Source organism: Capra hircus, chromosome 11 (genome assembly GCF_001704415.2).
Source record: "Capra hircus breed San Clemente chromosome 11, ASM170441v1, whole genome shotgun sequence".
NCBI lineage: Eukaryota > Metazoa > Chordata > Mammalia > Artiodactyla > Bovidae > Capra > Capra hircus.
The window spans coordinates 5,136,568-5,149,538 of NC_030818.1; the positions used below are offsets into that span (position 1 = coordinate 5,136,568).

The window sequence follows — 12,971 nt, forward strand, 5'->3', positions numbered from 1 at the left end:
AGTCCCCGGCCTACCGGACAATGTCTAAGCTCACTGAAATGCCATGTGGGGCCCTCCGCACCCCAACCTCCCCTCCTGCTGCTCCCTACCTGGAATGCTTCAGACCCACAACCCACTTGCACTTGTCACAGTGACTCACAACACACTGCCCTGCACCTCTCTACCTTACTTACATTACTGCACCTGCAGCCCTCTTCTCCTAGCCTACCTCCAATTCATCCTTCAAAACTCAAACTGCATGTCACTTTCCCCAGGAACTCTTCCCTAAAACTCCATAATGGAGAGGGTAGTCTTTAATGTACTCCACTGGGTTCCCTATTAAAACAGGTACAAACACTACTGAGATTATTTGAAATAATCTGTTTGAAGCTTAAGTACACAAACACCAAGGGCTAAAAATGTGGTGCTTATTTCTGCATCTGGCTTAATAATCTCAATCCAGAAACCTATAAATCTAGAGAAAGAGGGATATGAAGAGCAGCTTAGGCATACATACTGTGTTAGATTATTGTATATACTATTTCAGGATGTTAAAACATTACTTTTATCCTGCTGAGGGATAACAGTAAAGAAAAGAATAGAAATCAATTTATGTAACTAATTATCTACCCAAATAGTAGAAATGAAATTACCATACTTCCTTTTTCTACTATAAATATTTAATTTCCATATTCAGAACTTGTTAACTAAGCCTTGAAGTTTTCATTCAACTTGCGGGGTAGGAGGGGAGAGGCGGGGACTAAAGTGGTATGTAAAATTCACTGCTTTCCCATAAGATACTTTTCTCAGATACTCTGCTCGTACTAAAAGATTAAAGTCTACTTACTGAAAAACAAACACACAATCTAAAGGAAAGTCACCTAAAAGATTTAGTTCTCAGAAGAAGCCATACCATATTCTGGAGAAGGATCTACCTTTGATGAAAACACACACACACACACACACACACACACACACACACACACACGAGAGTCCAGCTGAGCCGCCCACTCTGGCACATGGAGGTGATTCTCAGAAGGACTCAGCAGCCTCTGCAGGCAACATCTGCCCCGAGCTCCAATATTATGACCAGCAGATGATCAGGGTGCTTGGGAATAGCATGGATGTTCCCTCCTCACCCTAGCATGAGCCCAGAAAATGGGAGCCAGGCAAAGGCTTCATGCTGAACTTCCACAGCCAGCCAGCCATACAACACAGCCATACAACTATTAACTGTTCAATTTTCCACCAAAGAGAGAAAACTGTTAATATACGGAGGTTGTTGAAGAGGTATGGTTTCCCCATCACTGCTGATGCTACAGCCTGCTTACATACTTGGCTCAGAGGGTCTCTAAAGTTACACCCTCCCATCCAAGGAATCCTCATCTCCACTGCTGCTGTGGACCACAAGAGGGGCTAAGTGGCACATTTCAGAAAGTGGATGGACCAACCCATTCTGGATCCTGAGCCTCTATTTCAGTGAACCGCAGAGACAGGCCAGCCTATCTCGTCAGTCAAACCCCAATTTGGAATTACATAGCCAAAGTTCAGAATTTAGCTGACCACTATCAATTGCTTTTTTTATTCCAAAGGAACAGTTGGGTGTTTCTTCTTGCTGTTATTGTTTGTTGCTCAGTCAGTAAGCCATTTCGGACTCTTTGCGACCCCATGGACTGCAGCATGCCAGGCTTCCCTGTCCTTCACTATCTCCAGGAGTTGCTCAAACTCATGCCCATTGAGTCGGTAATGCCATCCAAGCATCTCATCTTCTCTTGCCCCCTTATCCTGCCTTCAATCTCTCCCAGCATCAGCATCTTTTCTAATGAGTCAGCTCTTCAGGTGGCCAAAGTATTAGAGCTTCAGCTTCAGCATCAGCCCTTCCAATGAGTGTGCAGGATTGATTTCCTTAGGATTGACTGCTTTGATCTCCTTGCAGTCCAAGGGACTCTCAAGGGTCTTCTCTGGCACCAAAATTTGAAAGTATCAATTCTTCTTGCTCAGCCTTCATTATCATTCAACTCTCATATCGGTACATGACTACTGGAAAAAACTGCAGCTTTGAGTATACAGACCTTTGTCACCAAAGTAATGTCTCTGCTTTTTAATATGCTGCCTAGGTTTGTCATAGCTTTTCTTCCAAGGGGCAAGCATCTTTTAATTTTGTGGCTGCAGTCACCATTCACAGTGATTTTGGAGCCCAAGAAAATAAAATCTGTCACTGTTTCCACTGAGGACCCAACACAGCAAACCACTGACTCTGAGAGCCTCCCCTCCTTGACTGGGGAAGCTGTGCAAATCACCTGGCTATTCCGTTATCAGTATCTTTATTGATAGTCATTAAATAATGTTTTCTCCAAAGTGAGAGAAAATACATTAATTTGATGATAACAGTACAAATCTAAGCAATAACCAAACCCCTGCTTCCTTCTGCTGGGTCTGATCTGTCTCCATGCCTGGGGGCAGCTGTTTCCTTCTCACTTATTCCCTATCTGAAGAAGTTACACAGAATCTAATGTTCCCTACTATAGGAAATGGTTAAATGCAATTGGATAACAATGGATTATGAGGTAGAAGGCAATATTCCAGCCACTAAAAGCACAAACGCAAAGTGCTGTCCCAAACGACAGGCTAAAAGCAACGGGGAGCACTTCCTCTGAGGGGGTCACATGCGTCTCAGGCTGCACAATTTAAACTAGTCACTATTATTCCTGAAAAGTCAGCTCTGCCTTCCAAATCTGAAATAGTCACAATTGCTGAAGCCCAATCTGGCTTGCTCCGATCAGCTACAGTCCTCCATGCCTATCTCAGAGAAGGAAAATCTGTGTGTGTGTATGTGTGTGCATGCACACACACCCTCATTAAGAAGATAAAGCAAATAAACTTCCCGCCAAGCTCACAGTACACTCAAAGTCAACTGCGCTGTATTTACTCACATAATCAGTCTCATCTGCACTTATTTTTCTAATGAAACAGGACTGGAAATTAAACATGGCTAAACAGCAGCTAAGTCTGACTGCCTAATGGACTCGGGCACTCTGCTGAGCGAGGGAAGGTCCCCCCAGAGGCTCTGAGCCCACCATGGGTTCCACCTGGAGCTGAGCTGTGATTTCTTTTAGGACACTGGGAAAGGTGCAGTTTGCAGCTATGGCCACAGGGTAGTGCAGTAATTCTGCAAATAGTTACCCCCTCCCCCATCACTGCCACCTCCCTGCACCAGCCCACCCCTAGTTTCTTCCTAAAGAGAATGGGATCATTTGGTCTGAGTCCTGGGCACCTACAGGAATGTTTGTGAGATTCCTGAGAAACACAGAGTATTTGTAAAATTCTAAATCCAGTCACTCAAAGCACTGTCTCCTAATACAGAAGGACTGTCTCTAAAGGGTTGACAAGAACTGTAAGGCTATAAAAAGTGATTAGCCTGTTTATTATAAACTTTGTTTACTTAGGTTTTTATGTTTATCTCCCACTATATCCCCACTAGGATACAATTAACCACCCCCTCATTTATCAAAATTGTATTAGGAAGACTCACGAAAATAAAATAAATGCCGCATCAAAATGTAACCTCCCAGCACTGTGGAATTGTAATGTTATTATGCAGAGCCTTCTCAAAACAAAAAGATGATGCAAAATTTTTAAAGAGTTTCTTTTCAAAGGAATGTTTATTCTTTTACTTCTTGCTACTCAAGGTTTGGTCTAAGGACCAGCAGTTCTATCTGGGAGCTGATTAAAACTGCAGACTCATAACCCTACCAGGGAAACCTGGTGTGCTGCAGCGGGGTCCCAAAGCATCAGACACGACTGAGTGACTGAACAACAGCGACAACCCTGCCCTGCACCTGTTAAATCAGAATCTATATTTTATCGAGATGCAAGTTATCTAGATGCAGGTACCCTGAGAGGCGCTGGCCTGAGTGATAGGTAACTATATGGACCTTTGTACTGCAAAACTATTTTCTAAGCCCTAAGTCTTTTCTTCCTCAAGATACATTTTCTAGAAAAATAAATATATCTTGAAATTCTAAAACAAAAGTAGACAGATTATTTCCCCAGAACTGCTGATGGTTGACTAGAATAAAGCCTTTTTCCATCTAAATGGCCAGGTAACTAATTATCATTTCAATGAACGCTGACAGAAAATCTGGTCTGTCACTTTATACCTCAGGTAAACAGGGCAGGTATGACAAGAAAAATTTACCTAAGACTAACAGACTCCCATGACAACCTCCAGAGGATTTTCAGAAAATAATTTCCTGTCCATAAAAACAGGAAAAATAAAATGATTTCAGTTCAAGTTAAGCACATAGCTGTAAACTGAGTTGCTTTGTTAGTGTGGTCACCAAATTACAGCCACTGTTGTTTACCTCGGCTAACAACGAGCCTCCTGGGAGGAAATTAATGCAAAGAAGCCTGAGTACCCTCCACGCCCTTCTCCACACGCGAGTGGAGGAACTGCAAAATACACAAGTGAGCACAATGAATGACTATGGCTCTCCTTGACTGCTGCTCGCGTGTGATAGGAATGATCGCAGAATTGTGAGGCTGGAAGGACTCAGAGATAACTTCCTGCCGCCAGTCCACTTACTCTGGAAACGCGTTCTACAAAGTCCCTGGCAGGGGGTCTCAGCCTCCTAGGGACAGGTCATCCATACTCTCCGAGACAGCCTTGTCACTCACGCCCACGGACCTCAATGACATCCTCGGACAACCCAGTGTAATACCTGGGAACACTCAGAGCCCCTATCATATCCCCAGGTATTTCACGTCCCCAGGTATTTCATTTCCAGAGACTAAAACCCATTAAGCTCCTCGGATGGTGTGGTACCCTCTCATCCTGGTATAACTGTGTTATTCTGTTTTTACTGAAACTAAATTATGATTAGCCTGACATAATTTAATGAGACCCACAGAGCCAAATGAAGTCATTTGATGTAATGGGTGGTAATTCAATACATTCTCAGCGAAACATCAAAGATTATGTAATGGTTAATATATCTACACGTTACTAGTACAACTGTAAGTGAGGACATATTTGTCTGTTCAACCGTGATGTACAACTAAGAAAAACTCCTGACCTCTACTCAGAAAGGTCCCTGGGTCCTACTGCCAGGGACAGGAGCCTGCACCAGATGGATGACCTGACCCAACGTGACCTTTCTGTATCCTTCCCTGTTTATGATAAAGAGACATTCTGAAGGAAGTGAAGGGCATAAAAGAACCGCGTGTGGCATTCACGGAGCAATTGACACTTTCATTACTTCACATCACAGCCTTATGAGGTAGGCCGGTATAAGTGCCGTCACTTTATAAGTGATTAAACAAGACTGAGAATAGGAAATGAGAAAGATCCTGAGCTGCCCAGGGCCAAACAGAAAGCAAGGTTGGGGCCAGCTGAATTCAGAAACCTCCATTAAATTCCCAAACAAAAGAGAAGAGACAACACTAAAATAAGTTTTATGGGTTCCACTTTGAAACAAAACAAGAAAACATTATGTTATCATTAAATGATATTAAAATCATCTTTTATGGCCCTGATTTTGCCACCAAAGCTTTATCCCCCCGACTACAAAAAAAAAAAAAAAGAAAAAAATCCTGCATTTCGTTTTTAGAGAGTTTTTTCTTAATTTGACTGTTCTTTTAACCAAAATTATGCCAAAGGGCCTCGTTCAAGTTGCTAAATTTAAAGTGCCATTGATTAGATCCATTCTGGTTCACAAGGACATTCTCCCGAAATAGACTTTTAGCATTTTATAACCCTCCTACATTTTCACAGAAGAGAATCTGGAACACAGGAAGGAATCATTTCCTCGCACACAAGACTCATTTTCATCGTCATCAAAAGGCACTTGGTTAAAACCCTTGGTTAAAGCTCGTCTGCACATCCAGCGCGCATCCCCCCCATCATCCTGACACCCAGTTTGAGAAATTGGGTCCTCAGCTTCAGCGCCCTGAATTAATCAGTCTCCCCCACCACCCCATCCTGGCTTCCTCCAAGATACACCACTCACGGAACCACAAAGGGATGCAGCCCCCAGCTTCCGCGCTCAGCTCTGCTCTGATTCCCACCTCTCACTGGCCACTAGCCCCTCCAAGGGCGCAGCCCTCGTGCCCTGGCCCTGGCAGCCACTCTGCTGTAAACTTTCTCTCCCCTGCACCTGGGGAGGCCCTTTTCCACGCTCTGTGCATGCGTGCTCTGGGCCAATGATTGGCCCCGCAGCCAACCATTCTCCACGTTCGGCCAATGAGAAGGAGCGCAGCCAACAGGACTGCTCTGGACCAATGGGCTCCAGCACGCCTGGGGTTCAGGCCACGCCCAGTGGAGGTGCTGGGTACCAGTTTCGCCTCTCCTGATAAATTGCTGCCAGCTTTACAGGAGTGGGGATAGGCCTGAAAATGTTTGCTTTGTTGGAGCTAGAGGAAAGGGCTGAGGGTCAATATCAGGAATGAGGGGCTGCTTTCTGACCCCTCATGGGGGGAGCCTAAGGAGGCCTGGAAGAAGGTGATTGATTTTTAAGACAACCAAATAGGCCCGCCGGCGCTCCTGGGAAGATATGGAGACTACGCGATTAGTGGCTCCTCCGCTTGGCTCCCCGTCCCCCTACAGGGGTGCAGTCCAGCCCCAGCTGAGTTATTAATAGTCAATAACTTCATCCAACAAGCTCCACGCTTTATTCCCTCCTTATTTCTAGTCACAACCTTCCCTCCATATGGACTTTCCTCCCTTTCACCTTCTCCTTCTGAAAGTCCACTTCTCCAGGATGCCTTTCAAGGCCCCTCTGCCCTAAAGGTCTCTTCCCCTACCCTTGTTGTGGTTGCTCGGCCGCTTAGTTGTGTCCGACTCTTTTGTGACCCCCATGGATTGTCGCCCCCAGGCTCCTCTGTCCTTGGGACTTCCCAGGCAAGAATACTGGAGTGGGCTGCCATTTCCCTCTTAACCCAGGGGATCTTGTTGACCCAGGGATAGAACTCAAGTCTCTGCTTTGGCAGGCGAGCTCTTGAGGCTGGAGCCACGAAGGAAACCTGCCTCCCCCGCAACAGGGCAGCCTCAGCTTCTTCCTATAGCAAATACTGATCTGAATGGCTTATTCTCCTTCAAGTTCCCTACAAATCCACTGTCCTTTGAATTACTACAGTAGGGTTGTTGTTTTGTTTTGTTTTGTTTCCTCCTAAACTACAGGTTTCAACCCATGGATAAGAAATTTTTAAAAAACAGAATATAAAATACCAAAGTACATCTCCCATAATGCGGGCAAGTGTTATTTGTGACACTTGTTTCAGTTCTGAGTCTGTGGGCACACAAATGATGTGGTAGGTTGCAGTGTTAAACATACTTGCTACGGTGAGTCCTGGCAGAAAACCTGTGAAAGCAACCGCTCCCTGACACCTAACCTAGAGGCTGCCTAATGCTCTGTGAATGCTCACTGAACAAACCGATGAGCATGATATGATCCATTCATTACAACTTCAAAGGTTCCACTTGGAAAGCATATAAAGTAGAATGCCTATTGGAACCCAAAGAAATGGATTCTGGGCCATGTGAAGCTATGGGGCGGAGTAGAGAGGGATCTGAATATTGACTATTTTATTCCAACAGACTTTCTCCCCAGTAACTAACATGTGTCTATACTTAGCGGAGATTAGATACAATTTTGACTTAAGTTCAGTGTGGAAAGCTTATCTCGGTCACTGAAAGCACGTCATGATTACAGAGTTCTGAATCTTTGAAATACTTGGTATAGGTAATTCCACCATGACTCATAAAAGGATCTTTCAGAGACACCATGAAAGCCTTTGTTCCAGTTCTTTCTTTGCCCAAGATGCCGCTATGTCCTCTCAATACCCCACCCCCACCGTCTGTAAAAATCCCATTCATCTTTCAAGGCTTAGTTCAAAGGCCACCTTTTCCACGGAAGCCTTTTTTTTAAACTCGATTTCTCCTCTTTCCCTCCTCCACCACCCACCCACTCTGGTCCCAAATATGGTCTTTTTCACTTCGGAATCACCACTGTTGAAGCCTTCCTTTTATATGTGTGTACTTGTCTCATCTCCACGAGACAATAACACGCGCAACTCACGGCTTACTCTTCTCTGCATCCCCTGTGGTAACCAGCACAAGCTCTTGTCTTTAAGAGGTGATCAATACAATGTGTTAAGTGAATAAATGAAAGCAACTGTTACGCCATTCAAAGGGATGGTCTTTATTTCAAAGGCCCTGAGGAATGGCGTACATGCCCAGCAGCTGATGAAAAGCTCGTGGAGAACTGGAAGAAGAGGGGACGGAGGGGACAGAGGTGGATTTTGAGAAGGGGCTCGGCTCCTCTACGCATCTGCCCCTGTAAACTTACTGAATCCCCAGCTCTTCAGGGACTCAGCTCTAAGAACAAAGCTAGGGAGCTGGGCACAGGATGCACGCCTTCACCTGCTCCAAACTCTCCACTCCTGCTTCAAACCAGAAATGGGAAGCAGAAGTGGGAATAAGGGCAGCCCTTCTCAACTTTAAGGTATGGCTGAAAAGAAAAACTGAAACTGCTATCTGGATGATTCAGGTTCAAAATCTCCGCTCCCCCCCAACCTTGAAAAAAAAGAATGGGGGTTTCTGGAGGGGAGGGGAGGACGGGAAAGGGTGTGCAAGGAAGCAAAGGAGATTAAATTCAACAGTACTGGGCTCTTTAGTTCATATTGTCTCTGCAGTCATTTGGGGATGCTTTCAGTGACCACTAGACTAAGCCAGCTCAGGTTCAAAGGCACAGTCACAACGAATAAACTCAAATTTGTTTTATTGGAAAATGATGTCCAGCAGTGAAAACACTGTTTGTTAAAATCCCATTCTCTTTTGCCGTAGTACCTTCTCCGCCCCCACCCTCCCCCCTAAAGAACAGTGTTTTCCTAAAGGGGATTAAGGAAAGAAAGTTTTAGTGGACTCTATTTTAAATTTATACACATTTTATAAGCTAATTCAAATAGGGCAGCAGATGTAACTTCCTAAATCATGGTATTTTGTTTTCAAATCTTTAATTTTAAATTAATATAATGTAGGGCTCTGACCTTCTCTTTCTTTAATATTATATCAGAATCTTCATCAAGATTCTGTTTTGTAACAAATTCCAGACCTGCCCTCATAAAATGGGAATACATCTGCATTCCCATAAATGGGAATACTTTAGAAAATACACTGGATTTAAAATCAGAAAAGTTGAGCTTTGAAATTAATGCTTGGTTCAAACATGGCTCCTCCAGTTCTAGATGTGTGACCTTGAGCAGGTCAGCTAATCTTCCCAACCCTCAATTTCCCAATCTGTAAACTGGGAATAAAAACAGTACTTCGTTGTTCCCTAAGGTTGTTGTGAAAATTAAATGAGCTAAGACATGTAATGTACTTAGAAAAGAGTTTAAAGATGCTAAGTATGTGCACTGTACTTAGAGCATGTCTGGCTAAGTTTCTGGTAAATGTTGGTTTAAAAATTCTGCTGTCATTTGTTTAACGGTCTCAGTAAAGTCATTCTACAGTTCAAGCCCTCTATTTACTTATCTGCAGAATGGGACTACCACCACTTACCACCTCTGGGATTGCTATGAGATTCAAGTAAGGAAACAATGGATATGAAAATGTTCTGACCCACAGAATGTAATCAAATGTTAGTTATTTGGGGTCACCTATAAGCTTAAAGTAAACCATAAACTTAAAAACAGAAAAACGTAAAAGTCAACCATAAAACTGAGTTAGAAAATAGCATCCATTCCATGTTAGAAATGTATACTTAAGGAGTTTGGTTTCGCTTTAACTGATCAGAAATATATAAGCTCTGAGAAGATGTAACTTCTGCGTCTGCAAACTAGAAATGCTCCCTCAGTCAAGCCAAACTGTTCTACTATGTTTTAATCAAGAAAGCCTGCACAGTTTCATAAGCCAAAGAGAAACTGATGGATTGATTAAAATCTGACTGCATGTACAGCAACTTAAAAAAAAAACCCACTTATTTTTTAATTTTTTCAAATAATAAAAGTACTGTAGCTAGTGTAAATTTCAAGTCAATTCAACAGACATTTTTTGTGTAACTGTGCTCCTGGTAACTCAGCCAGAAACTAAAGATGCAGAGGAAAAGAGAGCTTAGGCATGTGCTGGAAAAGTCACAGATTATGACTGATAATTTCAAAATATCCCTTGTAAGAGTCATAAGGGGGCTTCAGTTTTGAGTCAGCAAGCAGACAAGAAGCCTACAAACCTACCAAAACAAAAAGTTCTTTCCTTTGACTGAAAAACTGCCTTTTAAAAGCAAAAGTCATTTTTAAAGCACAGTTTCTATCTCCAAACCTACTGAATTTGTGCCAGAAACCAACATTTCAAAGTGTAAACCTGTAAAGCAATAAGTATCTATAAATGAAAGACTGAAATAACCCCAGAAGCAACAACACAGTAATTAGCGACTTTTATAGAGTAATAACATGTTTCATATTCTTTTTACACTGACTCTTTGAAGTTTCCAGTGTAATATATAAAACTTTTATTACATTAGGGCCCATCCTCGTGTATTTTATAGGTGTCAGCACTATGCAGAGCAAGCTGCACTTACTCAGCCTCGTATCTTTTATAAGAAACTGGTGATGCACTAGCTTTGTGTCCAGTTTAGTTAGTTACACCTGGTTTTCGACAGAGTCGTCCCTGGAAGCATGAAGCAAGGGAAACATACACATATCCACAAATCATCTATATGGTCTATAAATCAAACAGCAGTTCAGCTGTAAAATTGCACACTGCATATTCATGTGCACACCACTTGCAGTTTTAGACGCATGTGAACTCTTTACTGAATTAAAGAAGAAAAGGGATGGGGGGAACCAAACCTCAGCTCTACAATAAGCGATTTCCAGAGGCAGAACAGAATGCAGTTAATATGCTTGTTCCACAGATGTTCATTCCGTAAATATTAAACAGAACACAAGTTCCTCCAGGAATATGCAGGCAGTAATTTTACCACCTGAATAGGGCTGGTTGGAAACATTTAGGAGATGGGGGGAGGCGGTGGATAAGAGGGATGTGGAAGCAGCCAATGGGATTTTTAACACACCCGAAACTAGAATTAAACTGTTTCCAGCGGCGCTTTACCTACAGCAGCTCCGCAATGTGAGGAGCCCGAGCCACAGAACCCCGAGGGCTACCGCCAGGCCGCCCGCTCCCCAAGCTGCGAGCCGTGAGCGCGGAATAAAGGGACACACGGGGCGCCAGTGGGCTGGAGCGGGGACAGGAGGAGTGTGGCCAGGCGAGGTGTGAAGAAAGAGCCCAAAGGGATTGCGAACCTCGAGGAAATGAGTCTCCCAAGGCCAGGGCCTCCGGAATTCCCGCACGGAGAAGCACTCGCCCCACTGCCCTCGGGTTCACTTTCTATCTCGGGTGGGAGTGGGTGGGAGAGATAGAACGGCTGCGGCCGCCAGGACCGGGCGGAGACAGGCGGGAGGCTGGAGCATCCTCTAAGGGCGCTGGGCAGCAGCCTCAACTCCAGGGGGTCGCTGATGTGAACGACGGGGTGCGCAAATGGAGGGAAGGGAGGTGAGAGGTGCGCGGGCGGGGTGGGGGAACCGAGGGGTGGATCCCCGGCACTAGTGACACGTTCTAGAAATCGGTGTATTATCAAGGCTGCGCTCTGCCCCTGGCTCCCCAGATCACCGGCCCCCGGGCTGGGGGCCGACAGCACCGCGGGGAGGAGACGGGAACGGGGGCCGAGAAGACAAGCGGGCGGCCCGGCCTCCCCCTGGGGGAGACGGGAAGGAGCCGGCGCGGCGGGCGCCCCGGACGCTCCCCGCCCCCACGGTGGCTGGTCGCCCGAACCCCCGACCCAGGTGAGGGCGCGCGGGCCGCCACAGTCTCCCCTCGCCGCTCGCGCCCGCCCAAGCGGCGGGCACGGGGACTCACCACAGCGACTCGAGGTCCCATTCCTGCAGCAGGGCTAAGTCGAAGCTGTCCATGGTGGGAGGTGTCAGGGCCGCCGCCGCCGCCGTCGCCGCCGCCGCCGAGGATCGGGACGCCCGCGCGCTGCAACGAAAGGCGCCGCTCAAGGTGCATCCCGGCCGCGCCGGAGGGGCCGCCGCCCGCCCGCCGCCCGCCCCCGGCTCGGGGCTCCCGGCGCCCCCCTCCCGCCTCGGGGCCGGCCGGGCGGCTGGCGGCGGCCAGCGCACTCACCCGCTCGCCGGCTCGCGCAGGCACACACCGCAGAGAGCGGCGCGATCGCCGCCGCCGCCACCGCCTCCTCCCCCCCTCCACCCCGCCCGCCCCGCGCCCGCCCCTCCTCCCGCCCTCGCGGCGGCCCGGCCCGGCCCGGCCCGCTGCAGCCGCCGCCGCTCCGAGTCCGCCCGCCCGCCTTTCTCCTCCGGGAGGCGCGTGTGCGCGGGCGAGGCCGAGACGCGCGCGCGCCGTGAGCCCCGCGCCGCGCCCGCCCCGCGCGCCCCTGCGCTCCCCGCGCGGCTCCCCCGGGTCCCGACCGCTAGCAGGCCGCGCCGCCCGGCCCGCCCCGGCCCCAGCGTACCGCTCCGCGCCGCGACCCCGGCCTCCCGGGGGCGCCCGGCGCGATCCGGCCAGCCGGGCCGAGGGGCGGGCGGCGGCGCGGAGGGTCGGGGACGCAGAGCTAGTCCTGGGCTGCCGCATCTTCTGCCCCGGCCCCGCCCGGCCTCCCCCCTACCCCCGGGGGCACACACTTCTTGGGGAGGGTCCGGTCTTCGCCTGACCCGGCCGGGCGCCCCCCGCCGCGGGCCGGGCGATGGGGCGGCTGCCGACCTGAGTGGGTGCTGGGAGATGCCCTGGCGGCTCCAGGCGCGGAGCGAGTTGGCGGTGCAGCCTGCAGTAGCGCCGTAAACAAACCGCTTAAAATATCTGGAGCCAATAAGTTACGTTAAATCAAGGGGGTCGGGGATGAAACCTCTTCTGAGGGGACCTGCAGTTTGAGGAAGGTACCCCCATCCCGAGTGCTCCAGCTGGCCCGACCCTGGAAACCCATCTCCTT

The 12,971-nt window shown here is 47.7% G+C and overlaps 1 protein-coding gene across 2 annotated transcripts in view; it reads right to left on the bottom strand.

Annotated features, from left to right (window-relative positions):
- Positions 1 to 12,199, bottom strand: part of AFF3 (AF4/FMR2 family member 3) — a 576,000-nt gene extending 563,801 nt beyond the window's left edge. For both annotated transcript variants that reach the window (XM_018054921.1, XM_018054920.1), the window contains exons 1-2: positions 12,155 to 12,199; positions 11,888 to 12,007 (exon numbers count right to left, since the gene is read on the bottom strand). In XM_018054921.1, the coding sequence (XP_017910410.1) occupies positions 11,888 to 11,940 (53 nt within the window). In that variant the 5' untranslated portion in view covers positions 11,941 to 12,007; positions 12,155 to 12,199. The remainder of the gene's footprint in view (positions 1 to 11,887; positions 12,008 to 12,154) is intronic.